The sequence below is a fragment of the Xiphophorus maculatus genome, chromosome 4 (assembly GCF_002775205.1).
Source record: "Xiphophorus maculatus strain JP 163 A chromosome 4, X_maculatus-5.0-male, whole genome shotgun sequence".
Classification (NCBI taxonomy): domain Eukaryota; kingdom Metazoa; phylum Chordata; class Actinopteri; order Cyprinodontiformes; family Poeciliidae; genus Xiphophorus; species Xiphophorus maculatus.
The window spans coordinates 21,494,096-21,522,064 of NC_036446.1; the positions used below are offsets into that span (position 1 = coordinate 21,494,096).

General features: G+C 39.2%; 6 protein-coding genes across 8 annotated transcripts; 3 read left to right on the plus strand and 3 right to left on the minus strand.

The window, feature by feature from the left end:
• Positions 1-1,226: 1,226 nt before the first annotated feature.
• Positions 1,227-4,798, minus strand: mrpl16 (mitochondrial ribosomal protein L16). Its single transcript, XM_005806748.3, has 5 exons — positions 4,585-4,798; positions 4,227-4,298; positions 3,506-3,654; positions 3,000-3,293; positions 1,227-1,780 (listed from the first exon to the last, which is right to left on the minus strand). The coding sequence occupies exons 1-5, from the start codon at positions 4,652-4,654 to the stop codon at positions 1,589-1,591; spliced, it is 777 nt and encodes a 258-aa protein (XP_005806805.1). The 5' UTR covers positions 4,655-4,798; the 3' UTR covers positions 1,227-1,588.
• A 630-nt stretch (positions 4,799-5,428) lies between these two features.
• txnl4b (thioredoxin like 4B) lies at positions 5,429-7,527 on the minus strand. The gene is made up of 3 exons (XM_005806749.2): positions 7,336-7,527; positions 7,106-7,257; positions 5,429-5,992 (listed from the first exon to the last, which is right to left on the minus strand). Exons 1-3 carry the CDS (start codon positions 7,465-7,467, stop codon positions 5,827-5,829), a joined length of 450 nt encoding a protein of 149 aa, XP_005806806.1. The 5' UTR covers positions 7,468-7,527; the 3' UTR covers positions 5,429-5,826.
• Positions 7,528-7,762: 235 nt separating this feature from the next.
• trmt10c (tRNA methyltransferase 10C, mitochondrial RNase P subunit) lies at positions 7,763-9,564 on the plus strand. Its single transcript, XM_005806774.3, has one exon. The coding sequence runs from the start codon at positions 7,988-7,990 to the stop codon at positions 9,509-9,511; it is 1,524 nt and encodes a 507-aa protein (XP_005806831.1). The 5' UTR covers positions 7,763-7,987; the 3' UTR covers positions 9,512-9,564.
• Positions 9,565-10,383: 819 nt separating this feature from the next.
• On the minus strand, positions 10,384-14,025 carry blzf1 (basic leucine zipper nuclear factor 1). 3 transcript variants are annotated; one of them, XM_023332446.1, is made up of 8 exons: positions 13,922-14,006; positions 13,730-13,844; positions 13,575-13,640; positions 12,504-12,958; positions 12,102-12,301; positions 11,790-11,918; positions 10,773-11,001; positions 10,384-10,658 (listed from the first exon to the last, which is right to left on the minus strand). In XM_023332446.1, the coding sequence occupies exons 3-8, from the start codon at positions 13,597-13,599 to the stop codon at positions 10,473-10,475; spliced, it is 1,224 nt and encodes a 407-aa protein (XP_023188214.1). In that variant the 5' UTR covers positions 13,600-13,640; positions 13,730-13,844; positions 13,922-14,006; the 3' UTR covers positions 10,384-10,472. The 3 variants fall into 3 exon arrangements, with proteins under 3 accessions (XP_023188214.1, XP_023188215.1, XP_005806807.1); XM_023332447.1 differs by having other exon boundaries at positions 13,730-13,783; positions 13,922-14,005; XM_005806750.3 differs by lacking the exon at positions 13,730-13,844 and having other exon boundaries at positions 13,922-14,025.
• A 246-nt stretch (positions 14,026-14,271) lies between these two features.
• Positions 14,272-23,570, plus strand: ercc5 (ERCC excision repair 5, endonuclease). Its single transcript, XM_023332444.1, has 15 exons — positions 14,272-14,484; positions 14,617-14,792; positions 14,878-14,993; positions 15,120-15,221; positions 15,741-15,795; positions 16,174-16,317; positions 16,398-16,608; positions 17,471-18,337; positions 18,410-18,684; positions 19,313-19,432; positions 20,657-20,870; positions 21,059-21,203; positions 21,298-21,498; positions 21,817-21,901; positions 22,871-23,570. Exons 1-15 carry the CDS (start codon positions 14,397-14,399, stop codon positions 23,363-23,365), a joined length of 3,294 nt encoding a protein of 1,097 aa, XP_023188212.1. The 5' UTR covers positions 14,272-14,396; the 3' UTR covers positions 23,366-23,570.
• A 374-nt stretch (positions 23,571-23,944) lies between these two features.
• On the plus strand, positions 23,945-26,850 carry LOC102219332 (protein-lysine methyltransferase METTL21E). The gene is given in 6 exon segments (XM_014471653.2): positions 23,945-24,237; positions 25,053-25,222; positions 25,818-25,905; positions 25,908-25,934; positions 26,031-26,128; positions 26,355-26,850. Coding segments are annotated over 6 exon segments (795 nt in total). The 5' UTR covers positions 23,945-24,149; the 3' UTR covers positions 26,679-26,850.
• The last annotated feature ends 1,119 nt before the right edge of the window (positions 26,851-27,969 follow it).

The window sequence follows — 27,969 nt, forward strand, 5'->3', positions numbered from 1 at the left end:
AAATACTGTACTTCATATACATCTACTGATCTTGACGGATATAAAAGCAGTATAGTCATTTCGCTGTACGAATTTATGATACTCCTGCAAGGCTAAGATGTGGCAACAGGACGCCTGTAAGACAAAACACGGGTCGAAACTGTACTATGACCACAAAACCTTTCAAACCATCAAATAACTTTAAAAGCGTTTTTACTATAAAAAGCTTCTCTGCGTCTGCATACAGCGTTTCCTCATATTCTGTCACTCCCTTAAATGGCAAATCATATTTCTCTTGGATTTATGGTTTTAAAGGGGTGTTGTTATGTATTTTCCAGGCCCACGGTGCCGTTTTATAACACAATCAAGGCACTATGTCACCTCCACTTGTTATAAAAATGCTGTATGTCAAACATAATTTAAAAGAAGTACTACTTAAGTTTACCTGCTTCTTTAACCTCCTACTCTTTCTGACGCTCCACCTTCAGCACCTCATCTTTCTATTATGCCCTTTACAACTGTTGTAATTTGCATAAGCCCTTTTCGCACTGCACGGTTCGACGAGCAGCCTTGCCGACTTCTGATCGGTTCAGTTGGAGAAATGTTATTTACATTTACCATTAAAATCTTTGGCTGAAGAGGCGATTGCAGAGCCTCTTCAGCAATTCCATCAGGTGTTTTAATTGGTGCTAATGCTAGTCTGAAGGAGTGTGGGGGATGAATGCTCTGTAAGGTGGAAGCTCAGCTGAAGACTGCAGCTCCAAGAAGGAGCTTTGTGAAAGTAGGTGGTGCATTGTGAGAGTAAGCATGTAGGCACCCCTGAACGACTCAAAGATTCCTGAACCACACATGAAAGAATTAAAGCAACAACCCAGGTATATTTTTGATTAACTAATAACATTATAAGATAAAAACAAATTTAAAATCATGTTTAAGAAGCACCAATAACCGAGAAATACTCATTAGTGAGGTTAACAAACGAGGCAAAAGTACCTGATTCGGACTGACTTGCCGTCATTAATTGAATAATAATTTGAATATATTTAAGGAGTAATCAAAGTAGATAAATACAGGTTAATTTTCTTTTTTTGCTATAACAGATATTTCACTGCAGATATGCAAGGAAACAGCTTATATCTGCACTATGAACTTGTAACATTTTTATGCTAAGCTATCAAAAACATCTACTTACATTCATATACCTCTATTTGTGCAAAAATATTTTTTTGGAAAAAAAAAATAAAACATTTTCTTTGTTATTTATATGCAATATAGAATGAAAGTTACCACAAAACACACCGACATATCAATAATCAGATTAACCTATCTGTTCATATTTTCATTAGCTTTGTATTTTTCTATGAATTAAGTGAGATGTTATTTGTTTTCACTTATCCCATGTTTTATTTGTTGATTATGAGTCAGAATCAATTAGCTCGATAGTAATAAACACAAGTCATTGGTTTACATAAGCAAAACAAACAAAAAGAGACTCAACAAAATGCGTCATTGAAAAAAGAAAGTCGTTTCTGAAAGTGAGGGAGTAAAAAAGTCCAGGTCGAGTCTTCAGACATGTGGTCTGGATGATGTCGGCTGTTCCCCAGGTCCCTCACACTCTCCCCGGAAAGTGAAATTTGCCTGTAAAGCGTCCATTGTTGCGCAGGTCAAATGGACTAAGCACCTTCCTGATGCCCATCATGTTGCCTTGGGCTATCTGCTTGAAGGTCCAGGGATTCTGGTTGTTCTCCTCCATCTCTTTCTGCTTTCTGTGCATTTCTTCCAGACTCTCTCGGCTCATTACCTGAAATAATAAAGGCAAAGCATTGCTTTATTATGTGAAAACCAACTGTAAAATAAACCAAAAATGTTGTTTTCAATCACTTTGACTTTAGTGACGTTAAAAGATGGCTTACAATACTGAGAATATTAACTGTTTGTTAAAAACAAACAAAACAATAGATACATTTGTTCTCAGAATTCAGTTTTTTTTCTGATGTATTTTCTGTTTTCAATGTGTCTAATAAAAATAAGGATGAAAAGAAATGTGTACAAAACAATAGCAAGACCAGCAAAGTTGTTTCACTTAGAGACAATGCCAATGAGGAAAGGCCAGAAAATGGAGGTTGCAGAGGAAGGAAGAAGGCAGCTGCATCTTGTACATCAGCTGAAATTATTTAAGGGTTTTTCTTTGTATCCTGAGCAGTTGTTCGGTCAGCAATTGAAATTATGTGGGGCTGCCCGACTGCAGATTGGTTTTTAACAAAATCTTTCATTTTCCACTTCTTAAATGGAGCTTAAACACTGCTTATTGGCAATGTTCAATCAATTTTAATACCATATTTCATTTTAAATAATATCCAAGCAGTTTAACTGATCCACTGATAATTGTCAAGTTTCCATTGAGGCAGAGTCCAGTAAAATCAGTGCAGCACTGAATGAAAAACAGTGAGATGGTTACTTTTAAAGCCCTATGTAGAAACTAATGAGCCCTTTGCTGGGTGAAAATGTGCAGGTTATAGAATGTTTTGGTCTGAGCCATCTAGGCAGTTACTGTTGTGATTACAGTTAAAACAGAGCAAACAATTATTTGATGATATATGACTTCAATGTACCACTAACCATGTGAAAAGAATAGTTCTTGTATCATCATTCTTATACTCAGAAAATGTTGAAAAAAATGGAAAATTCTGCTAGGGCATGTGAACTTATCATCTGCCCTAACAGGTGATAAGTTGCTAGGGCAGCTTATCTTTTTTTTTTTTTTTAAAAAGAGAGAGAGAGAGAAAGAAAGGGAGGGAGGGAGGCAGGGAGAGACATCTGATTTCACACACACTCATTCACACAGACAGACACTTGAGAAACGGGGTAAGGCTGCGGAGGACCAAACTGTTGGTGGCATTTTCAGCAGGGCCTGAAATGCACATTTACAGCTGGGGTACAGCTGTAAATGTACCCCAGTTTGGTTTCTTTTTGCATTTGTATTTAAACAGCAACCGGAACAGAGCACACTCAGACCCCACCTTAGCAGGAAAGGGCAGCTTCTTGGCCACTTCAGTCAAGACATGCTCAATCTCCCCCAGCTCCACCTTTCCTCCCAGCTCCACGATCAAACGTCCATACCGGACCGGTGTCACGTAGTGGTCGATGGCTCCTTTACCGCCGCCCATGCGTTGGCCAAGGCCTTTACGTGTGATTGGCTTGTACGGGGCATTGATGCGCCACCGGGCAAATGTCGTGTGGGCATCTATCTTCCGGTTAATTGTTAGACGGATCATCTCTAAATGACCCCAGTGCAGGTAGCCTCCGCCCATAGCCTGAAATATAAAGCAGTAACGTTACTTTGATATTTAATGCTCAAACTCAGCCGTTTAATTGTGCAAAATAAAGTTAAAACATGTGGAGAAATGTGACATTAAATGTTATAAAAATGCCAAAAATAAATAAATTATACTGTGGTACAGCTGTGAAATACGTAACAGGCAATTTCAGCTGTCAGAAAATCATCAATAGACATCAGTGCACTCACAACGATTGCATACTGCCCACAAGTGAAGGTATTTGCTGCCCTGGCCGGTCCTTGGATATCCCGGAGCTTTTTTCTCTCTTTCTTGGCCTTTTTTAGGTTGGGCACCTTGTTCAAAAACTTCAGTTTGGGTTTCTCTGGCAGCACAACATCTTTAAGAGAGGAATACGGACAAAATATTAAGATGCGGGACAAGAAATGAACTGAGGAACTCTAAACCCTGCATCCATGAAGTGGAACACAAGGCATGTAAGAATTACTGCACCACATACAGCAAAGCTCCAAATTATTTACCGCCCTGACAGCTTACAATTTTCCAACATGATTACCAGATCATCTGTGGAGGGAGCCTTAAATTAGATAAAATGTTAAAAACACCTGTGAACATGTGTACAAATCTTGTCAGTAACTATAAGACTTTTGAAATTTGAATAAAGCTTAAATCATGTCATGCCAAGATTTTTCTATTGATTATTCATTCATAAATATCTTTTGACATAAATGTATATAACATCTTTTATTTTGTTTTATGACCTCTTGACTGAGTGATGTCTGTCTTCTATCACATTAGTAACAAACTTCTTAGTTGAATGACAATAAGTTTACATGAAAAATCAGACATCTGAATAATTTTCAACCAAACTGTAGAAGGTAGTGCATAATTATCAATATCTTGTGTGCTCAATAGAAGTCTCATATGAATGAGAAGTAGATAAAAGCTTACTGCTGTAGTCTGGAATGACTGGAAATGTCTTCAGCCCAGCAGCGCAGATTTTCAAATAGCTGTGCAGAGGAGCTGTGGAGTAAATACAAAGTGCAATTTAATAAAACGACAGATTGTGATTACCTGCGACTCAAACCCCCCAGAAGGTCTTGGTGGGGTTTAGGTTTGAATTTGCATTTAACTTTGAGTTAGCATAACACTGAATCAATTTTTGGTTTCCAGCTTAATGAGATATGTAGCTCAATTGCTGTGACATGCGTGCTTCATATGATCTATTTCTGTTAATCTTCATTTATTAATCGGTAATTGAGAATTTCCAAGAGTCCAAATGCATCACTGTTAACACAAGCCTCGTTACCTTGCTGGAGACCGTGAGTTCTGGAGATTACCGTCAAGCCGCCGACAGCGGCCTTAATGAGGGAGATCATTTTGTACAAACCGATACTAAAAAACCGTAATTTTTATTTCGTTTGACTCACAGATAGGCATTTTAGAAATACCAGCAAAATACTGTATTTTTAGGAACGCCACACGCTGAGCAAGGTCGCTGCCATTTCTGTGCAACAAATACTTCCGCCAAGATGAGGTGGACACTTCCTGTTGAAAGTGACTTTCAAAATAAGCGGTGCTTTAATGTCGATCACTTTTCTGCAAACATAATTTCTGCATAGATCAATTTCTTCGGCACATTTGTCAAGTTTATTTGCTCCATTCAGAATTTCATTAAGTGCCCTCAATGAAAAATTAAGCGACATACTTGAAAATAGAAACTTGTGAAATGTCAAAGTTGTTAAAAATATTGAACTCATTTGACATTTAAATTCCCTTTTAAAAGCGTTTATTTTATAAATAGGCGAAGTGAAACTACATTTTACTTTTTCAAATGAGAAATTGTTAGGTGCAATTCAGTCTTCCAGGTCTCTAATACTTAGAACTAGCTAAGTTAATAATTGAACTTAATGCATGTATTCAAAATGACCATATGTCATATAAACGTCAGTGGACATCATGCACATGTTTTTTAATAAAACTAGTAATTTGTGTTGTTTTTATGAGGTGTTGAGCGTGGGGCCAAGATACAGTCTATAAAAAGGACACAACCTGCTGACATTTGATGCATTCAGAAGAAAAGATAATCAACCTCTCACACCTTTAACTGGCTTTGAGCACAAAATTTTATGTAAAACCAATAAGACAATCAGCATGAAGACAAAGAATTTTGGAGGTGCTTCAGGTTTTATTATCAGAACAAGGTTTTGACATTTCACATAAACATTGGTTTCTCCAGCAGGTATGTGGCAGTTTTCCATGGGAAACATAATTTCTGACTCTAAGGTCATCCACAAACAAAATTATGTTCTTACCTACAAAATTCATGTTACATTGTAGTTGCAAAAAAAGATAAGGTCTTAAATAAAATAAGCGTAAAGAACACATTATAGTTTTTTTCAAAAATATGGTTTCAAATCTAGAACACTTTTATAAAAACTTCTTCACACAACTTCAGGTGGCTAAATGCCAGGAGAATTTGGCAATTTTCTCAGTCAAGAAAAATACATGTCACTTTGATGCTGTTTTGACAGAGACACTCATGAAGATGCTAAATCCCATGGTAGAGAAGATCATATTTTGGAATATTCTGAGGATCTATTGGACTCTGGACTATCATTTTCCCCCTCATGGCTCCTCGGTAAATCACCTCGATTAGGTCTATGAAGTCCTGCTTGGTTTTAAAGCTGCCAACAAATTTAGTGTGATCTGGAGACCTGAAAGAACATTAAAAACACATAATAAACACCACTGTGATGTAGCTATATATATATATATATATATATATATATATATATATATATATATATATATATAGTTATATATATTTAAATAAGCTAAGCATACTCACTTGTCACTTTATTAGGTACACCTCACTAGTACTTGGCTTCCTTTAGCACTGCCTTTATTTTGTTTTATAATAACAATATAGTATCCCTTTTCTCACTAATTTTGATTGATCAGTTTGAACTTCAGCAAACTGTCTGTACCACATCTAAATGGCTAAATGCCTTAAGCTGCTGTAATGTGATTGGATGATTCTCAACTGAGCAGGTGTACCTGATAAAGTTGCTGGTGAGTGTATTTGCTGTGAAATATTCTCACAATTCAAAGAAAACAGCAATGACCAGAAAATAATGTAAAATTAGACAGGATTTTTTTAAAGCCAATATCCATAGTTTTAACTTGTTTGAGTAGAAATGAAAGATTTCAGCTATTCTGAATGATATTATTGGTTTGGATACATTTTTGGAGTTGAAATGATTGATTCTTAAATCATTCCCTTATTTTAAGTTAATTATCCCTGCAGTTAACTGTACTTTCTATCTGTCTATAAATTGATTTGAAATTTAATTTTAATTCCCCTATTAATTTTAGATTTATTGCAGTTTTTAATAACCCTATTATAAATTCTCTAAATTAAATGCAGATTTTTGTTCAAAGTAAATTATACCTCTTTTTTATATTGGTGTTATTTTTTTATTTCTCTTACAACTACTTTGAACAACTGTTTCTACTGTCTATTGTCCTTATCATTCATAAAAGGTAGTTGTCTTTTTTTTTTACCTCATTATTTTATCTGTTTTAAATGACTTTGTTCTGTCCTTTTCGTGTTTGGAAAGTGCTCAGATAAACAAAGACACCTACAAATAAGCCCACTTTTCTCATTTTTGTGCATATTTCTAATATAACCTAAAATGTACTTTAAATTCTTCTTAATGACGACTTCTGTGTCGAATTAACTTAGTTGTTAATTAAATTGCCGATCTAATTGTTACCAATGTTCGTTGTATAAAGCATTTTTGATTAAATGTTTTTCATGAACTTACCCATAATCGACTTTCATGTGCTGCCCGTTAAAAAAGAAGACAGTGGATGGGATATAGCTGATGTCAAAGTATCTGGTGTAAATTGGAGCTTTGTCTACATCAACGATATAGATGGACGCCATGTTACTCAAATCGTGTGCGGTTTTTGACAGCTGCAACAACACAAGAGGTGAGAAATTATGAACAAACAGCATTTTCTGATCAGATGTTTTGTTGTTAAAGTCACTTACTATCTCGTCGAGCTGGAGACAAACCGAGTCATCGTCTCTCCCGAACCTCAGAACTAAAACTTTCTCCGCGACGGCTTTGATAACTTCATCGATGTCTTTTTTGGTTGTTAATTTTGGTAAAAAGAAGCTCATTTTCAGACGCTAACACGTTAGCTTCACTGCTGTCGGCAAAAGCAGGAAATTGCGTCACATTGTTGTTGTGAAACCCGGTTAAGTTACCCGCAAGAAACGTGCAAAAATAATTAAAATATATGTAAGCATTATATTAAACAGAGTTTTAGTTTTCAATAAGAGTTATAAATTGTTTTTTTTTTCATAAGGCAATACCTTACTTTAATAAATAGGCCTATATGATTTTATTCTCTCCTTTAACTAAAACGTTCCTCACGTTTTAGTACGACACAATATGACGTGACACCGTGTAACAACGTGACCTTCTACCAAATTTTACTTGTAGGAAGTCTGAAAACGCATGTGCGGGCGAGGATTTCTCATTCCATGAGGTATGACAGAATGAAGATGCTTTTTGTGATCGTTTGATGAAAAAATAGCGGTAAATAATATCGCTAATGATATTTATTGGATCGGGTGTCTCGTGCAAAGAAAGCTGATTTTGACGGTCCTGCTGAGGGAGTGAACGGTTTTTGTTACAATGCTGCGACACTTCTCAGCCAGATGCTGTAATTTGCTATTGAAAAGGACATTTTTGACATCCAAGAACAAACCAGTCTTTGGTACCAGACCTTACAGAGAGCCCATCCTCGTCAGTCACTTCTGTACAGGTAACACTGTGAAGAAGGATGGCCTGGACATTAAAGGAGTTCTATCCGAGGAAAAAGAAGCGCTAGATCTTGACAAATGGAAGTCTGTAATGAGATCACAAGCAGCACTACAGGAGCAAAAACTTTCTCGTGGAGTGGAAACAACCGAGGATGATGATGATGACCTGGAAAGTGCAGGTGATGATGTGAAGGACAGCTCCTCATTGGAGGCAACTCGTGAGCTGGTTTCCATGTGGCGTCAAGCTGGGAAATTTGTACCTCAGGAAATGACCGAGGAGGATTTACAGACGCTGGCAGGCCTCACCACCAAGTCCTCCCGTAAAAAGTACCTGAAGTACCTGGCTGTCAAGGAGGGTCACAAACAGGCCCGCAAGGAGAAGCAGCAGAAGAAAAAGGCTGACAAAGAGGCTTCAATGAAGCAGAGAAAGGAGTTGGAAAACAGTGAAGAAGAAGAAGGCGATCAAGATGGACACAGACTGAAAAACACAATGTTTCTCCAGTTCTGGGACCGCACCCTGGACAAACTGTTGGGCTGGAGAACCGCTCAGGCAATGCGGTTTGGTCAACCAATTGTTTTTGACTTGAGCTATGCATCCAACATGTCCAGGCGGGAGATAGAGAACACGGTGTCTCAGCTGATGGAGGTGGAAGGGTGGAACCGGCGTGCAACAGAGCCCTTTCACCTTCACTTTTGCAACCTGCAGCCAGACAGCCTCTACAAAAAGGAGCTAGTGAAGCGATACGGCGCAGAGACCTGGGACCGCCTGCTCATCACCAGCACTGAGCAACATTATATTGATATGTTCCCCAGGGAACAGCTCGTTTACCTCACTGCAGACTCCCCCAACGTCCTGCGCAGCTTTGATCACTCCAAGGTCTACATCATCGGAGCCCTGGTGGACAAGTCCATCCAGTCCGGACTGTCTCTAGCCAACGCCAAGCGCCTGAAACTAGCAACAGCTCGCTTACCACTTGATGAGTATCTTCATTGGGAAATGGGAGCCAAAAATTTGACTCTGGACCAGATGATTCGCATCATGCTGACAATCAAAGATTCGGGGAAATGGGAAGAAGCCTTACAGTTTGTGCCGAAGCGGAAACACGATGGCTTCTATCAACGGCAGACACAAACAGAGGTTTCAAATGACAGACCCAGAATTGTGAAAAAACATGCACTGAGAAAGAGTGGTGATGTGTTTGTGAGATCTGAGGCAAAAGACACTGGGCAAACATTTAAGAACCAGACTGTTTACAAATCCAATCATGACAGAATGACTGGACAAAACGGCACCAGAAAAAGTACTCCAGCTGCAACTAAAGTGCGTACATCGTTCAAAAGCCAAATGGAAGCAAGAAAAACAGGAGACAAGCCCAGGATGTGGTGGCACGAGTGACAGGAAATAACTGCTGTTAACATGGACATGCGTTAGAAAGTATAAACGTAAGAAGTGCAGAAACTGTTCAAATATCCACTTTGTTTTCACACTGGGTGAAAACAAAGATCAGTTGTTTTTTTTTGTCTGTACAAATGACAAGAATATGATTTCTTAAAAGGTAGAAACTTCTTTGGTCTTTATTTTAGTCTGACAGAAAACAAGATGCTCAAGTAATATTTTGACAGTTTTACAGTAAATAAAATTATACCCATTACTGTAAATTTTTCTATACAGATTAAATACAGCTTAATATTATAGAGCCTGTCTGTTTTGTTCTTAAATACTGCATCATGTAAGTAAATTCATAGTGTATTCTAAGCAAAAAATAAAAAGATAAAAATAGAATCTGACACCGGTAAAATTCAAGCAGGGTTTTTTTTTTATAAAACAAAACTGCACAATACTGATCACAGTACCATCAATTAATTTTCACTAATGCTTTTACAGCATCTGAAAGAAAGAACCATCATAAATGAAAAAGACCCTCCTGAATTAAAAGAGGCACCTATACTTCTTTAATGTCTGACTTCCTGTCATCTGTGTTCCCATCTAATTACTCCCTGCAGTGTGAAAGTAGAAACTGGTTAAATAAAAACACTATGCACATCAGCATTATGTTCCAGTTACAACTAATAAACCCATCCAGTGTAACACTGACTGACTCTGACCTCACATCTCAGCGATAAACATGATAAAGATATCAGTCTACAATGGAGTTGAATGCTTTCTGAATTCCAGACTTGCCTCTTATTTGGTGTTTTCCAAGAGCTTAATAAGTTAAGCAACAAGTTTAAAACCGTTAAACTGAAATGACAGCAAATAAACAGTCATGGTTTCTGCTACAGCTCCAGTCTGCCATCTTTATTTTCTTAAATACAAAAAACAAAAACTAGTACTCCTTGTGTCAAATGAGGATGACTTATAGAACTATGATGTCCCCAGTGCAGCGTTCGCAGCAGTTGAAGGTTATGTTCTCGTAGCGGGTGTAAGGGTGAAACCTGCCGATGCTCTTCTTGCTGCTCAGAAAGTTTGGGGAGGTGGAGTCACTGAGTGCAGGTTCTGCCTTGTTTTCTGAACAAGAGATTGGATTCAAAACCTTCAACACCTAGAGCAAGAAAATAGAATAAAGTAAAAACATTGTTCAGTTGTTAGATTCTAAAACTAGCAAAACACATTAGGCAAAGAAAAAGAGAAGTAACATTTTACATAAACTTGATACCTTCTCAGCCATCTTCTCTGCTGGTGTGCTGCAGAGATGTTCGGCTGGTGCACTACTGCCCTTCGACACAGTGCTGTTAGCGTTGTTTTTGCCCAACAGATGAGAGTTAATAGCATCTGCTAGCTTGTGATTGGCTGCAGCCAGCTCTCCGATGCTGAGAGGCTGAGCACTGGGATAATAAGTCTGTTGTCTGCCCCACTGCAAAGACACCAGGAGCTGCTCCAGGGACCTGGCAACGCAAAGAGGACACAAAGACAACGTAATAGCTCCCCAATCATTTCAAACATCTCTAGTACAATAACTCTAAATCCCTTTTGTTCTAACCGATTGGCCATGAATTGTATGTTTGTTGAGTAAAACACTTCTAAAAGGCACCAATGTAACAAGAATGAATGAATCAGTTATTCATAAAGCAGTAATAGATGTAGTCAAAGAGCTGAGCAAAATTATTACAGGAACACAAAAAGCATTAAAGACATGAAACTAACATGCATATGAAAGGAAATATAAGAATAAGTTTTAATTTCAAGAATGAAGCTAGCGGGAAACTAGTTTTAGATATGCTGGCATCTGACTGCTCACAACTTTTGTATGTGAACAGTGTTACTTTAAAATCAATCCAAAGCTTTAATATCCAAGCTGAAGCACTTGTACAAGCTTCTCTGATGCTTTTTCTAGTCTAGTAAACAGCACATTAAAAACACATGAACATGTTTGTCTAGTTCAATCAGTAGCACAACAGGGTTACAAAACAGGCATTGAACCTTGGGGAGCCTCACCAGATAAAGAAAATAATTTCTACAGAAAAGTAGTCACTAGCTTTTACATAACAAGACAAACCTAATAGGAGGAAACCAGTGTTGGCACAATTAGGGCAGGTTTTGGAGTGTTGGATGCTTTTGTTAAACGTACTAATTAGCATTTAGGACTGACCCACTTTTACAGAAACTGAGTGCTTCTTAGACTCAACTTGGACATTTGAAAGAAGTCAGTAATTATTGATCAGTGTGGTGTTACCTGTGACTGAGCACCATGTCTCTGGAGAACTCCTCTCGCTCCAACAGCAGGTCCTGAATCGCTCCTTGGGCCTCCCTGATCTGCCTCTGCAGAGCGGCTCTGGCGTTTGTCAGTTCCTCTGCCATGACTCTAAAGTAACATTATTTTAATACATATCAATATGATGGTTATGTAGTGTTTATGAAGCATGTTTTTTTAATTGAAATTGTCCTTCTTTTGATTGTGAATGTCACTGCCTTCGAAACTAAAAAGACAATCTTAAACTTGTCAACCATTTAAAATGAAGTCAAAATTAAGTGGAGCATTTCCCACCTGCTGGCGAGGAACTTGCTCCTCCAGACGTCACACTGGATACTCATACGTTCCAGCTGCTCCGCGGTGTGTGAAAGGCTTCGGCCTAAAGCCTCGTTCTCCAGAATGAGCTGGTTTTTCTCTCGCGCAAGACGCTCAAACTGGTACTCGAGGTCATCACCTACCGAGGCTACCAACAGCTTCTTCAGTTCGCGGTTTACCTGCCACACAGTTTAGAAACAAGATTAAAATAAATGTAAAGTTGTTTTATACTCAAATTATACATAAACACTGACATACTTAAGATACAATAAATAAAAGGAATCAACATTACAGATAACTATAATGTAACATAATTACTCTCTGAAGATTGTTTTTACACTGAAATCTGTCTGACTTTCAGTGTAAACACTAAGCCCTTACCTCTGTCTGCACACGGATTTGATTCGAAAGGCCCTCTTTGTCTTGCAGGAGCCGGCGTTCAGAGTTCTGCAGCTTCTCTAGCTGTCCTCTCCAGTCCTCCACAAGCAGAGGAGAGCCCTGCTCCTCGGCCTGCTGCCCTGCCTCGCCTTTCCCCTCAGTGGGTCCCGCCCGGCTACTCCGGGTGATAGCAGCTCTGGGCACAATAATCCTCACGGCTTCCACTTCTGTACACGCCTCTCTATTCACTTTGCCTAGGTGAAGCACGCCGAGAGGCTGTGGGGTAGCGGGGGCTGTGACATGTGGCGATTTTGGGCTGTGCTTTGGGCTTGCCACTTTAAGGCGAGGAACGTCAGATAAAAACGGTGACGGGGCATCAGTGATGACCTCCAGTGCGACAGGTGGTTTTTCGGTTTCCATGCCATCGCCGGGTCCTCGAATAGGCACAGTGGCAGAACCTAGAAATATACAAATAAAAAAGTGAGAGCAGCTATTTTTAAACACTTCTGCCTAAAAATCAATTTTGTTTATTGATGTGTCCAATGCAGTGTGTAACATGTACTGTCTTACTGCCTTTTCTGAATGAGCTGGGTTATAGGGTCTGTAAACCATCACAACATATTCTGATTGCTATTATTTTACTACTATTTTCTACTACATGTTCTTGTTTTCTTCTCAAGACACAAATCCATTTTAAGATCAATTTTAAAATGTATGTTGCAATCCTATTATTATACATCAACATAATTTCCAAACAATATTGTGTGAAGCAGATATATTCAGCTAAATTTACTTAAACTGCACCAATTTGCAACGTACGTCAGTCTTAGGCACGTAACAGGACAAAACAGTGGGACTTTATACCAATCAGGGCAACACAACACACAGGGTCCTCGTCACTGTTAAGCATTGAATAAACATTAATTGATGGACCAAAGCACAGTTTTCAGGAACCTGTTCATAGTCTAGCTTTAAAAAACACTGGATGTTTTACAGCTAAAGCTTGACATTAGCTGTATGGATGATGCCGTTTTATTTTAAAAAAGAAGAAGGATAAACGAATATGCTGCGTACCTCTTACAACTGCTGCAGCAGCCATGGCGGCGGAGGAGACGCAACTTTAGCTTAAACCCGGTGATTCTGTTGTAATTCACAGGAGAGATAGCAGTTATTTGGCAACAATTACAACACTTTTTGTATATGTTAGAAATACGTTACTCATAGTTCACCTTTTATCAGCTGGGTGCTGATAAGGTCACATGATAAGGGAAGCTAGTTGTGAGCTAGGTGTTAGCAAAAGTCAGAACTTTGTCAGCACTACCTGCAGCAGTCAGCTCTTCTTTACTAAGAGAGTTTATCAGAAATATTTACTGCGACTTAAATCCGAAGCCTTAAAATGGAAATATTATGTACTAACATACCAGGTAAAAATGAATTTGACCCTCTCCTCGGTGCTCCAGTTTTGCCAGCTGTTTGTTTTGCCACCCGGACACGGTTGGCCTTTCGTGAGCGCACAGAGTTTTCTTCCCCGAGCTTGGACTTCCAGGCAAAACTTCCTGTCAAAACAATATTTTAATCTCAATAAAACTGGATTAACGGAAGTTTCTCTCGATCAAACCAGAAAACTAAAAATTGTTGTTGTTTTTTTTACGACGATCACAAGTTGCTTTATTTACTAAATAAGGCAGCGCAGTATCAGATAACTTGACGACATACTCCGCGTTGCTGAATAGCGGAACCTTCGTGTCTCGTCGGAGTTGCTTCACGGAGTGAAGAAGTGCTGCAAAAACATGTTGGTTCCATTTGCCTTATTCCACTGTTAAAATTGCCTGAAGTCTTGGTAAGTCCACCATTGTGCACTTTACTTTTATAGGGTGTGTGCTTTGAGTTGTTATTATGGGAGTGCATGGACTTTGGAGACTCCTGGAGACAACAGGAAAACCCACCAACCCCGAGACACTGGAAGGAAAGATTCTTGCTGTTGGTATCCTAACCTTTAATTTGATCTATTTATTCGTACTAGTTTTTGAGATGTTGTTTCCTTAATCTCTGAAACGCATTAATTGATTCCGACTAATGTTGCGTCATAAAGATGACCTTAACCAGCGCTCCTCAGACATCAGTATATGGCTGAACCAGGCAGTGAAGGGGGTGAGGGACCGTGAAGGCAACAGCGTCCAGAACGCCCACCTCCTCACTCTGTTCAACCGCATCTGTAAGCTGCTCTTTTTTCGCATTAGACCGGTGTTTGTGTTCGATGGAGATGCTCCTATGCTGAAGAAGCAGACCCTGGTGAGACCAGCTCAGATGATTACTGTAAAGGGTGTAATAAATACCGCCACTGAACTGTCCGTTTACAAACACTCTTCTTTTGCAGGCTCTGAGGAGGCAGAGGAAAGAGGAGCTGACCACTCAGTCCAAACAGACCAATGAGAAACTTCTGAAGACCTTTCTGAAGAGACAAGCTATCAAAGCTGCACTTGGAGATCATAGGTAAGCAGTAGGAGGAGGCAGAATGGTGGGGAGGTGATGAAAATCAACAGTTTTTCATTTTGTATATACTCTATCTGCTATATTCTTTACTGTAGTCTTACTGTTTTTGTCTGAAATATTCCACAGTAAGGACCCTCTACCAAGCCTCTCCAGTGTGAAAAGAAATGAAGTGGATGACATGTATGTCCTACCTGCCCTTCCACCCACAGAGGAAAAGGAAAGAAGCAGGTCAGAGTCAAGAAGTGTTATTGCTGTCCAGTTAAATGATTTATTACACCCTGAACATTTGCTTATTTTATGAGTTATCTATTGGGGTTTGATGTGATCAACGGACACTTTGTGAATTGTTGTGTAGTGTTAGGAAAAAAGTAATCTAAAGAGTAGCCACTTTACTCTGAAACCCTTAAAGAAAATGTAGAGGATCCAGCTGCTTAAGTAGTCATCTAATTAGCATTTCTCATCTGGTGTGTAATTTAACCTAAGTATAAATACACCAAGTCACTGAGTGTATGAGAAAGTAAATAACATGTAACTTATTACTTTAGAAGAACTGACTACTGAATAGTGTTGATGGATTTAGAAACAAAAGGACAAATTAATTGAAGATGGTTAAATAATTATTAGTGTCATTTAAAAAAATATCATAATTAGCTTTCAATCACAAACAGGACTGTCATAAATATATACTTTGGTTTAGATTGTAATATGTAGTCATGACAGATGAATAAATTTTTTTTCTCCTTGCAGCTCAGAAGAGGATGAGGAGGGGAAAGACAGTGACGAAATGGTTGAAACATACCAGGTAAAAATAAAGGCATTAATCAAAATTTTAAAATGTTGAGATTTAAATCTCAAGGCACTTTGCTACAGAAATAAGTTCAGTTAACTTCAAATGAATCCAATTTATTTCAGTCTATCCAGCGGCCATCATGTACAGATTATTCTGACCCAAATTACAATACTTTTACGTTACAATACATTTAATAAGGAGTTTTCTAGTTTAATTTCTTGGGATCTTTTTAAGAGAGCGTCTAACTGTTAAACATTATTGTGAGAAGTAGTTCCAAAATGTACTTTGGCTACCTTTTCTTTCTGTTTTGCATGTCACCTCCCAAATAAATGTAAAACTTTTTTTCTTTGACAACTCGCCTTCAAAGCCAGATTCCTTATTTTGTTTCAGGAAGAACTGTATGAGAATCCAAACTCGGTGGACATAAACTCAGAGGATTTTACCAGCCTGCCTCCTGAGATGAAACACGAGATACTCAAAGAGATGAAAGAATTTTGCAAAAGACGTCGGACCATGTTTAACAAACCTCCTGAGGTACATTTAAGCCTCAAACACACTCCACTCTCCTCTCTTCTTTCCAGTGCTAACTCCTTTTTTTTTTTCTTCTCTTCTAGCGTTCTGGAGACTTTTCGCAGTACCAACTGGCTGGCCTGCTGCAGAGGAACCGGCTGAACCAGCGTCTGGAGGGAGTTGAGAAGGAGATGAGCCAGTGCAGTGCCAGCAGCGCTCCACAACTCGGTCAGCAGGATGAGGATCAGCAGAATCGCAGCGTGGAGTCAAAGCGGCTGGTTTCAGAAGACAACTCGCACTATATACTTATAAAAGGTGAGGCAGATGTAGCATTATGTTGATAATATATATGCACAACATCTGATTCTAGATAGAAGCATATCTTAATTTTTTTTATACTAGCTCACATTTAAATTTCTTTTAAGGATCAGGGTCTAAATCTGTAAATTTATTTGGCTCCATGCCCAGTTTTAAATTTAGTTAGATATAACTGTTGTACTTTCCCGTAGAACTGAAACAATTAATCGTGTTGAATTGATTATTGACAAAATCGTCAATTCCATCCATCCATCCATCCATCCATCCATCTTCTTCCGCTTATCCGAGGTCGGGTCGCAGGGGTAGCAGCTTCAGAAGGGAGGCCCAGACTTCCCTCTCCCCAGCCACTTCTTCTAGCTCCTCCGGGGGAATCCCGAGGCGTTCCCAGGCCAGCCGAGAGACATAGTCCCTCCAGCGTGTCCTGGGTCTTCCCCGGGGCCTCCTCCCGGTGGGACGTGCCCGGAACACCTCGTCAATTAATTTAGTAATTGCTCAATTGTTAATTGGCATACACTAAATAAAATATTCAACTGGCTGAAAAAACACAACATTCTCTGAGTAGTAATTAAGCCAAAACTGTTAAAAAAAATGTACATTTTGCCTTTTATATAAAAACATTTCTTTGTCTGTAAATATTTTCTACTCCTCAAGTGTTAAAGTTTTAGATTCACCTGGTTCAAATTCTGTAAAATTCTCCTATTTGGTACCTTTTGCTGTCCAATTATTAATTGGTTAACTGAAAAAATAATCAACAGATCTGTCTACACTGTACTGATGTTGAGTGAAGCAAAAAGGGCTTATTTACTTTAATGTCTTTTAATTTCTGTAAAAATCAACTCTTTACTTTCTTCACATACAGGCTCCAAAAAAAACGAACCAGCCTTACAGAGCCAACCTGCAGCTGCACCCTGGACAAGTTCTAGAAAGAGGAAAGCTGACAAACCCGAGCCTCTCTGGCGACCCATCACTGAAGAAGAAGATGACGAAGAAGAGGATGTACGACCTACCTGCTCAGACGCCGTCAACCCACCTGTGTCAAAACCATCACAGCCAGACACATCTCTGCCTTCGCCTCGGACACTCAAGGCAATCCAGGCTGCTATGAGTGACAGCTCAGATGAAGAGAAGCTGAATCCAGATAGCAAGGATGGCAAAGTGTCTCCACGGACACTCCTCGCAATCCAGCAGGCATTAACTGAGGATGAAGTAAGTGTCTCACCGTCCAAACTCCAGACAAGTCCCCAGCGTCCCGCGCGGCGAGTGGTGATCAGTAGCTCCGATGAGGAGACAAAGCCTTCCCTTAAGGGAGAGTTGGACTTCAGTCAAAGCGCCACATGCCAAAGTTCACACATCGAAGACAGTTTTCTGGGCAGTAGCTCTGAAGATGATCTGGAGGAAGTGATTGGAGAGAAAAATAAAGCTTTTCGCTCTGCGGCACTTCGACAAAGTCCCACAACACCGATGGAGTCAGAGGTGGAGCGCGTCAGGGAAGGGGAGAAACAAAAAGGGCTGGAGCCGAGAGAACCTGAGCACAAGCTGCACGCTTCTCAATCTAAACAGGAGTTATCCATCAGCTCTCCTTCGCTTCCAAGTGGGAAACAGGCCAGCGCAGAGACGGAGCAGAGACTCCTAGATAAGAGCAAGCGTGGACTCACCGCTGACCTGGCTAAAGCCGACGGAGACGACGTAAAGTCAGGGAACAGCCAGCAGGAAAGCGACTCAGAAGGTAAAGTTACAATAATTTATAGACTCAACTGTTTGTTTTATCATCCGAATTTAAAATGGTTGTGTTTCACAGAGAGCTTCATTGAGGTGTCCGAGGAAGAATTTAAGCAGGAGGATGCAAATGATTCAGCAGGAGAAAAGAGGATTTTAGAAGAGGTCCAGGAAGATCAGACAAAAACTGAAGCAGAGTCTGAGGAAAGTTTGACTCAGGTTGTTGGTCATCCAGCTCTGAGCTCAGACAAGGAGGATGAGGAGGAGGGAGAGCAGAGGAAAGCTCAGGAAAAAGAGGTGAAGGACGACATGGAATCCAAACCAACAGCAGAAAACGAGTGGGAACACCTCGACATGGTTGGTATTTCTCCATCAAACCAGAAACTTTTCGTCTCGTGCTGTAATAAGCTAAAACAATTTTTTATATTTTTTTACCTAGGCTAGTTAAAATATTTTTGCTTATATTTTAACTAGCCTCCTGCTACTTTAAGTGTCAGTTGGTTGATGTAATTCACAAGTTAAATGATGATTATGACAAAGGCTTAATATAAACACCTTTAAGTTGTTTAGACACCTTCAATCTTAAATAGGGAAAATTTCCAACAACCAAAATAGTATTTCTAGTCTAATGCAGCCGGTTTCCGATGCCGTTTAATTTCCAAAACAAATCCTCCACCCTAACATTTGTTTCTCCCTATTATAAATCCCTGAGAGTATATTTAGTACTTTAGTGACATTATCTTTTGACAAGTGGCAAGGCAGACATTTGAAATCTCTTAAAGATGAAAAGCTTGCTCTCTTCAAAATGAGTTTAGAGCTCTAAGATTGTGTGCTGCAGCAAAGTAGCTCTATCTAAATATTTCCTTGCTGTCATAACTTTAGCGCCAACATCTTTAGGTGGTATCTGAACTACTTGGTTGTATTTCAGATGAACCTGGTCAGCAGGTCAGTGTGCTTGTAGAGTAACTTGTTTGTTGTGCTGCAGGACGAGCTGGAGGCTCTGGAGAGCTCGCTGCAGCTGGAGCAGAGCAACCTGAGGGAGCAGAAGCAGCAGCAGGAGCGGATGGCGAACACAGTCACGGGGCAGATGTACCTGGAGAGCCAGGTGAACGAAACGAGCTGTGTAATCAGATCCGGTCTAACGGCGAGCAAACGTTCCTTAAGCAATCTGACTTACGCTTATGAATTTTAATATTCTGTGATGGTGACCTGACAGCTGATCATTCACAGCAGGTGCAGGAGCTCAGTGAGGGAGGGCGCGTTTCTCTGTGCTGCATTTGCCAAAACACACAGCTCGACTTGCGTTCGTTGCTGTGATTTTTATTTACAGTATGTTCAGTTGACACAGCAGCATGCTCGTATCTGTGTTTATGATGAGAATTCGCCTGTACTAACTGAATCATAAAATCAGCACTGGTGTATACCTGTCAGAGTGGAGGGTCTTCATTAATCCTTTCAGCTGTTTTGATAATGAGCTGCTAAGAGCAAAGGGATTCCTCACATGACAACAAAAGCTCCCTAGAGAAACGCATTGCTGTAATCATAAAAGCACACACTCTGAGAGTTATGGTAAATAACAACAGCGACATTAAGGTATCAGATAAACATTTAAGTAGAAACTAAATGTGTTAAAATGATGGTGTCATCCTGCAGTGCTGTCAAGAGCCACAAGTGTTGCAATACAGTAGATAAAGTCCTGCAGTAACTGTTGTATATATTTATTTAAATAACACTGGAAATACATACATTGATTAAATAACAAATGTTTCTGTAGTTATTTAAATTGTATTTACATTTTAAGCTAATGTTTAAATGTAATTGGGAAAACCTACATAAAATATTTATTTTTCTCATAATTTTTTATTGGTCAGCCTCACCCATCAAAGTGAGAGGGGCGGGGCTAAAAGTGCTGATGAGACCTATAGGTTGTTTAATTGGCTAAGGGGTTAATCAATTAGATGCTGTGGTGCATTTAATGAGTCATAGTTGCAGTTTATTATTATTACCATACAATTGACTGCAGCACAGACAATCTAAAATAATTAAATTCTGAAATAACTCTATACGATTTTAAAAGATAATGTCTAAATTACTTTGCATTTGACTTAATTGTGGTTATACCTACATCACAAATTAGTTTCATGTATTTATTATAGTTTTTATCTAAAAAATAATTCATCATTTATTTTGGATTATGGCACGTTTGTCCCTCAGTACTGCCCAGTTTCTATGATGAGCAACTATAAACCCTGAAGCGTTTGCCAGTCTGTGTGGTTTTATTTTTTATTCTTTGTTTTGCTTTGTAAATTGATGAGTGTTTTGAACACAGGAGCTGCTGCGGTTGTTTGGCGTGCCGTTTTTGGTGGCTCCCATGGAGGCCGAGGCTCAGTGCGCGGCGTTGGACCGCGCCGACCAGACAAACGGAACCATCACAGACGACTCTGACGTGTGGCTGTTTGGAGGACGACACGTTTACAGGAACTTCTTCAGCCAGAACAAATATGTTGAGCACTACCAGTACAGCGATCTGCAGAGCCAGTTAGGTCAGTGGCTGCTGCCATTTTGGGCTGTGTTTTGGCTAGAGCCTAAAGTGAAAGAATAGTGGAATAGCAGAGATTAAATTGATGAGCTAATGAACACATTGGAGAATGTAACTATTTTTTGGGTAAAGATAGATAATCTATCAGTGTTCCTTCTCCTGATGAAGTGTGATGGCGCCTGTCTCTGCCAGGTCTGGACAGAACAAAGATGATCAATCTGGCTTATCTGCTTGGAAGTGACTACACAGAGGGTGTTGCAGGAGTGGGATATGTTACTGGCATGGAGATACTGAATGAGTTTCCAGGGCCAGGACTGGAGCCACTAATACAGCTTAGGTTTGTTTTTATATTTTTTATTTTTAGCTTTAACAAAGTGCAGGAACACATTTATATTTAAGAGCAACTATATTCTCCATTTTTGTCCCTGTAGTAATTGGTGGTGTGAGGCTCAGGAGAAGAAGCGTCTGACTGATAATCCCAGAGATACGAAGGTGAAGAAGAAGCTGAGGGAACTGAAACTTCAGCCTGGCTTCCCCAACCCTGCGGTGGCTCAGGCTTACCTTCAGCCTGCTGTTGATCCGTCCCAGGCCTCCTTCAGCTGGGGCCGCCCCCAACTCGACATGATCAAAGAATATCCTTTTGTTTCTGCAGCCGTTTTACAGTAAAGTTGCAATGGAACATTTTTTAATAAGATAATACCTTGTAAAGTGTGTTTTTTTTTTTTTTTTTTTATTTATGTAAAGAATCTCATTTAAGTTACTTATGATCTTAATTACCTATTTAATTACTTCCATTTTTATTTGTTTATTTATATTTAATGTTTTTAGTAATCAATGTTATTTATTATACTATTATTCATAGCTGTTAATATGACCTTAAAACTCAATTACAACTACTTCTCCTTGTATTTCTGTTTTCTTTGTGATCATTTCTTTGACCTCTTCGTCACGTTCTGTCTCAGTCGTTTTGGCTGGAGCAGCAGAAAGACGGAGGAGACTCTCCAACCTGTGATCAAACAGCTCAACAACCAGCAGGTATCTGAGAGACTTTACCCACCTTGATGGGGTTACCACCATGTTTGATTGCTTTATCATCAGTAATGTAGCTGTTTCTGCTGATATAACATGAGACCAACACTCGTGCTACTACTTTCTGAAACTATAAGAAGGGTTTATATAACTAATGATTAAGTTGTGCTTAAACTTTGAACAAAGTTTACAACTCCTTCATTGATCCTGTGAGTTGTTGGCTAGCAACTAACAGTGAGTTGTTAGCTAGCATTTTGCTAATAAGAAGCTAAGAATCGACTCCTTAAGTAGCAGATTGTCCTATTTGCCGTCTAGACGGGGCTAAAGGTAATTCCAATGGTTGTAAGGTTAAATAGCTGAGAGGGAATTAAAAAGGGCCAAAAGCTTAAAGGGCTAAAAATGACAAATTTACTGTCATAAATAACAGTTTTTAAAAGTAATAAATAATTTAAAATAAATATTTAACTTTGACATCTTTAGTTTTTGAAATGTATTTGTGCGTAACTTTGGCTGTGCTTATACAAAATGCATCAAATTAACAATTTGCTTCATGTTTTGAAAAGCTTTTTGAATAATGCACATTTTCCTGCAACATTTTGTGGAATTTTCTTTCCCATTCAGTTCTCAACTATTTTAAATCAATAAAAATATTGTTTTCCATTAGGTAACAATATGCTCTGATGTATTGTAAATTTACTGTAAATGTACATATGTGGCATGGGAATAAAAACCTATTTGCACAAAACTTAGGAATCAACATTGATGCTATTTTTTTTTCTCTTGGACTCTGACAATGAACCCAAATAGAAAAATAATCAATTTCCTATGTTTTACTAAAAAAATAAACAGACTTGCTTTTGATCAATAAAACTGACATTTTAATATGTAAATATATCTTATATATTGTAAGGGATGAAGTTAAAGAATGTATTAAAAAAAACTCTTGCGTTTTTCTGTTGCTCTTTTTCACTGTAGACTCAGCTCCGAATAGACTCATTCTTCCGCTTGGAGCAGCAGGAAAAGCAGGCGATCCGCAGCCAGCGACTCCGCCGAGCCGTCACCTGCATGAAGAGAAAGGAGAGGGAAGGAGGGGAAGGTGAAAGTAGCGAAGAAGAACTGCCTTCCCCATCCAAATCCAGGAAAGGAAATCTAAAAAACACAGAAGGACAGAAAGAAGAGGAGCCCCCTGTCGCAGGTGGAGGTTTCTTAGCTCCAAAGTCGAATTCTGAATCTCCTTTTACATCCCTCAGGGATTTCTGTAGTCCAGGTCAGGAATCCTTCACAGCAACAGCTGCTCACCAGTCTACTAAAAAACTACCTCAGAAGGCCAGCAGGAAGAGCAGCAGCAGCTCCAGTGAAGACAGCGACGAAGGGAGGGCCGTTGCGATGGTTACAGCCCGATCTGTGTTTGAGGCCAACAGACGAGGCCGAGGAGGAAAACGCACAAGAGGAAGAGGAAAGAAGCTTTAAGATGCTCAACTTTTACATAAATGTTCTAAATGTGATACTTAATATGAAACCAGCTGAAAATTTCTGAAAATAAATGAACTGAGAGTTTTCTGTAATATGCATTATGGGTTTTTTTTATAAACACTGAAGCTACTGGGAATATTTTTACTACTTTGGAGATATGAGAGAAATGTTACTCTGCATTAAAAATATTATTTTTCCCTAAGTATGTGTCAGATGTCATTTCTTTTTCTGCTATATCAACACTAACAAAAGTTCAAGTCTAATGCATTATACTCATCTAACCTCATTATATATCCACCTAAAACACAATATTTACAGTCAGACACATCTCTTTATGTAAAACTAAATGCTTGTATAAACAGAAACAGGTTTTTAAGTAAAGAATAAATAACCACAAGCTCCATCCCTGATGTAAAAATTAAGGAGAATATTATTTTTAAAAAAATATTTCATTCAGTCCCTTATAATCAAAACATGCCGCCACCCATCTGTCCTGTCCAACAACAGTGCAGCAGCAGCAGCTGCTGCTGTCAGTCAGCTTTCTGCTTTAGACAGAGCTTTAAGCTTGACCGGACGGAACTTGAAATATGGGCAGGATCTGAGGCTCCGCATGGGATTGTCGGACGAGGACATTTTAAACACTGCGTTTGTGTGTAACCGAAAACCACAGAGGGTTAGCAATAACAGCCCCTTCGAGATCAGCATCCACAGTGACCCACATCTGAAAGGGCTTCACCTTTGACCACAAGACACCTACTGTGGTTGGCTCGTGCACAGTAACATGTCCTGTTTAGGGTGTGCTTTTCTTCCTTCAGACATGGACGCTCGGCAGCCCAAAGCCACGGAGGACTCCAGCACCAAACAAGGCGGTAAGAATTTGGACTTGTGTTCAGAACCCTTTATTTATTTACTCTCTGTCTAGTCCCACTTCATATGCTGTAAATGAACTACGAGTGGTTCTTTCTGGAGAGGCAGTTGTGCTGAAGCTGGAATTTTCTGCAATCATCTCTGTGTGAAGTGAAAACAGAAAGAGGGTTTAAAACTGTGTAAGCACTCCACAAGCTTGGCATTGTCACAGTGGGCTTTCCTGACCTTTTATCTAAACCAGCATTGCATAACGCAAAGTTGTGGGTTGGATGCTTTCATGTCAACGCTCTCATGCAGCCAACGCAGCTCAGAGGGAGATGACAAGCCTCTGTGTGATTCACAGAGAAAAGAGTCAAACGTTACAGAAAAAAGTCAAGAAAAAACACATCACTGTGGTTTTCCTGATTAAAGTTTGTGGTACTTTTGCACATCTTTTATCTGACATACATCACTTGAAATGTTGAAAGACAAACTTACCTAATGCACAGAAATCTACCTTACTTTTGGAAGGTACTGTATAACACTAAGCAGGAGATTTTAACCTGCAGGAACAAACAAAAAAGCTTGTACAGGATGTTACACAGTTTATCCTCAAAAAGGTTTTACGAGTCAGCAAATCACATAGCAAATTTGTATTACTTGTAAAATGTATGAAAATGGATACCAACAAATTCAGTCACTGCTAATGTGATTACTTGCACTCTTCTCATCCTGTTATTTGACTGTGAGCATGTCTATTCCTCTCTTTCTTGTTCATTTTTGTCATCATGGCATCGTGGTTTTACTATAATAATTTAACAGAGACTTTTCTTTACAGATGCCAAAGAGGATGTCACCGAGGATGCAGAGCTGGCCAAAGCCATCATGTCTCGGCAATTCCACCCGTCGGCCATCGGTCCTGAGACATGGGAGGGATACATCTTCTCTGATCAGGAGATACGGATCAAAGAATCCACAGACCTCTATGGAGCCGTACTCTGGCCCTCAGTGAGATCTTATCCTCAGTACAGTAAACTGTTAGGACAAAAACTAAATATTTAGTTATTCTAAAAGAACGGTTCACATATTATTAATCTGTAATATTTATCTCTGGGAAAAGAAACCAATTTATTACTCTCTCCCCAAAAAAGACTTTTTTTTGTAAAATAAAGGATGTCCACACAAATGTGTATTCTGAAGAAAATGTGTTTTGGTCTCCAAATAGCTGCATTTTAGACTAATGTGTCCAAAAATATATATTTAAAAATCCAGGACTTCATTTTTATTTTATCTGTAAAACATTATCTTGCCTAAATATTTTTCTTAAAGAGCAAAAGTTTTGTACTTCCACACCTTCCATAGAAGTTAAAAGTTAAAGTCATGAAGTCTCTGAAATAACAGAAATACCGTCGTTATTTCTGTTCAATCTTACAGATTGAACAGAAATAACCTTACCAACCTTACCAATCTTACCATGTTTTCTCATTTCAGTAGTCAGGAGCACACTGAATGTCACCAAACTAAATGTTTGAGGTTTAAACACACAGACATATTCTTGCTGATGACCCCTCATATTAACCAGAAGTGTATTGTCCTCCACCAGGCCATGGTGCTGTGCCATTTCCTGGAGACCAACCAAGACAAATACAACCTGGCCCATAAGAATGTGATTGAGCTGGGAGCCGGAACTGGCTTGTCACCATTGTTTCCAGTCTGTTAGGTACGCCAATAAAAATCTGAGGATTTGCATGGATGTGATCATGCTTTCAGTTTACCTTGTAATTACTTTTCTCTGACACTTTTCACCGTCTCTCAGGTGCTAAAGTGACATCCACAGACCTGCCAGATGTGCTGGGAAACCTCCAGTACAATGTTACACGCAACACCAAGGGCAGATGCAAATACATCCCTCTGGTACATTTTATTTTTAACACAGTTATAGCACAGTTAAATTACCCAGTGCAAGTTTAATTTACAACTTGAGAAAATAAAAACAAATGTAAAATGAAACTCAAAGTCTATTTTGGAATCTATCAAATCACTCTGATATTTTAGTGCAAATAAAATAAAGCTTCAAACTCATCGTAAAAAATGCATTTTTGGCTATCAATTGCTTAATAGGTTTAATGACTCTCTCCAGGTCATGGAGCTCATCTGGGGTCAGAACGTGGCTGAGCGTTTCCCTCGTGCTACACATTGTTTTGACTACATTCTGGCAGCTGACGTGGTGTATGCGCATCCTTACCTGAATGAGCTCATGGAGACCTTCGACTACCTCTGTCAGGACGGCACTCAGATACTGTGGGCCATGCGTTTCCGCCTGGACCCGGAGAACAGCTTTGTGGGCCGCTTTCAGCAGCGTTTCCACCTTGAGGAGCTGTATAACCTGCCCAGTCTGAGTATAAAACTGTACCGAGCCTGGAGGAAGGACAGCAGGGCCAAGGACCAAACAGAGGCCGTATGAGAATAAGAACACACAGGACACTGAATACTTACTATGAATCTGGGTCTCAAAAATCATATTAAATGTCATCAACAGCAATTGTTTGTGTGTTTGCAGGCCTGCCAGAAAAAATGACAGACATCTGCGATTAACTGTTTACAATGCTCTCAGCACACTTTATTTAATTTGAAAATCAAAGGGTATAAATATGTAAATAACTACTTTCGCAAATAAATTCTGCAACTTTGTATGTTGTTGTGTGTAATTTGTTAAGAGATTCATCCTAGTGGGGTTAAGTTTGTGTCTCTGTGTTGCCTGTTTCACTACAAATTCACTGCGCATTGACAATGTATGGAGAAATTGGTTTGTTCTATGACTGGTCAATAATCTAGTTAATTTATTCGCAGGTGAGCTTGCTGGTTGCTGCTGCAATACCCAACTGCTTAAAGTCAAACTGATGTACAGAGATTCTACTTCAGGATTTCTTGGTAAAGACCAAAATTCATGGTTCCATTCATTCATTTTCTGTGACTCTTCTGGGTTTCTGAAGCAGCAAAGCAGCCCCAGATCATCACACTATCTTTTTGTTCTGAAATGCAGGATTAGTTTTGTAACAAGTAGATCACTTTAAAAAAAGTTCTTCTCTTGTCTTTTTAGTTTAACATCTATTTTTACAAAATTTTATTTTATTAAGATTGAACTGGTACTCCTGTTTCTTGAGCTGCACAGTGACGCAGTTAGTAGTACTATTGCATTACAGCAAGAAGGTTCTGGTTTGAAACACGACCTGGAGTTTGTATGTTCTCCCTAAGAATGCACAGGTTCTCCCCTGGTTCTCCAGTTTCCTCCCATAGTCCAAAAACATCACTGTTAGGCTGTGTCTGAGGCTCATTATCCCTAGATGTGTGTGCGGGTGTGTGTGTGTGTGTATGGTTGTTGGTTCTGTGTTGGACTGGTGGCATATCCAGACTGCACCCAGCCTCTTGCCTCATAACCACTAGAGATATACATCCTTCAAGGACAAGCAGATATAGACAATGACGTATTAAGACACAACTTTAAAAAACATATGAATCACTTTCAGATCAAGTCTTATTCCTGAAGTTATTTTTGAGTTTTTCTATTAGTCAATTAAACTGTTAAAAGTCATAGTTTAGCAGCTCAACACTTTTAAGAGGTTAAATTAAATATCACACTCATATTACTCTTTTATCTGGCTCTATGTATGCCACTTCAGTAACTTGAACACCAATGCTCTGCCCAATTTCTTCCATATTTTGGAAACTCACCAGTTAGTTTATTATATTGGAAA

Bases quoted from the DNA above. Each gene is read 5' to 3' on its own strand.
- mrpl16 (XM_005806748.3), bottom strand. From the start codon at position 4,654: ATGATCTCCCTCATTAAGGCCGCTGTCGGCGGCTTGACGGTAATCTCC. The intron at 3,294-3,505 runs GTGAGTGCACTG...TTTATATTTCAG, and splicing joins GTGGGCAGTATGCAATCGTT to GCTATGGGCGGAGGCTACCT. The intron at 1,781-2,999 runs GTGGGGTCTGAG...TTATTATTTCAG, and splicing joins AGCTGCCCTTTCCTGCTAAG to GTAATGAGCCGAGAGAGTCT.
- txnl4b (XM_005806749.2), bottom strand. From the start codon at position 7,467: ATGAGCTTCTTTTTACCAAAATTAACAACCAAAAAAGACATCGATGAA. The intron at 7,258-7,335 runs GTAAGTGACTTT...GTGTTGTTGCAG, and splicing joins GTCTCCAGCTCGACGAGATA to CTGTCAAAAACCGCACACGA. The intron at 5,993-7,105 runs GTAAGTTCATGA...ATGTTCTTTCAG, and splicing joins CACATGAAAGTCGATTATGG to GTCTCCAGATCACACTAAAT.
- trmt10c (XM_005806774.3), top strand. From the start codon at position 7,988: ATGCTGCGACACTTCTCAGCCAGATGCTGTAATTTGCTATTGAAAAGG.
- blzf1 (XM_005806750.3), bottom strand. From the start codon at position 13,599: ATGGCTGCTGCAGCAGTTGTAAGAG. The intron at 12,959-13,574 runs GTACGCAGCATA...GTATATTTCTAG, and splicing joins TGCTGCAGCAGTTGTAAGAG to GTTCTGCCACTGTGCCTATT. The intron at 12,302-12,503 runs GTAAGGGCTTAG...ACTGTGTGGCAG, and splicing joins AAATCCGTGTGCAGACAGAG to GTAAACCGCGAACTGAAGAA.
- ercc5 (XM_023332444.1), top strand. From the start codon at position 14,397: ATGGGAGTGCATGGACTTTGGAGACTCCTGGAGACAACAGGAAAACCC. The intron at 14,485-14,616 runs GTATCCTAACCT...AGCGCTCCTCAG, and splicing joins AGGAAAGATTCTTGCTGTTG to ACATCAGTATATGGCTGAAC. The intron at 19,433-20,656 runs GTGAACGAAACG...TTTTGAACACAG, and splicing joins AGATGTACCTGGAGAGCCAG to GAGCTGCTGCGGTTGTTTGG.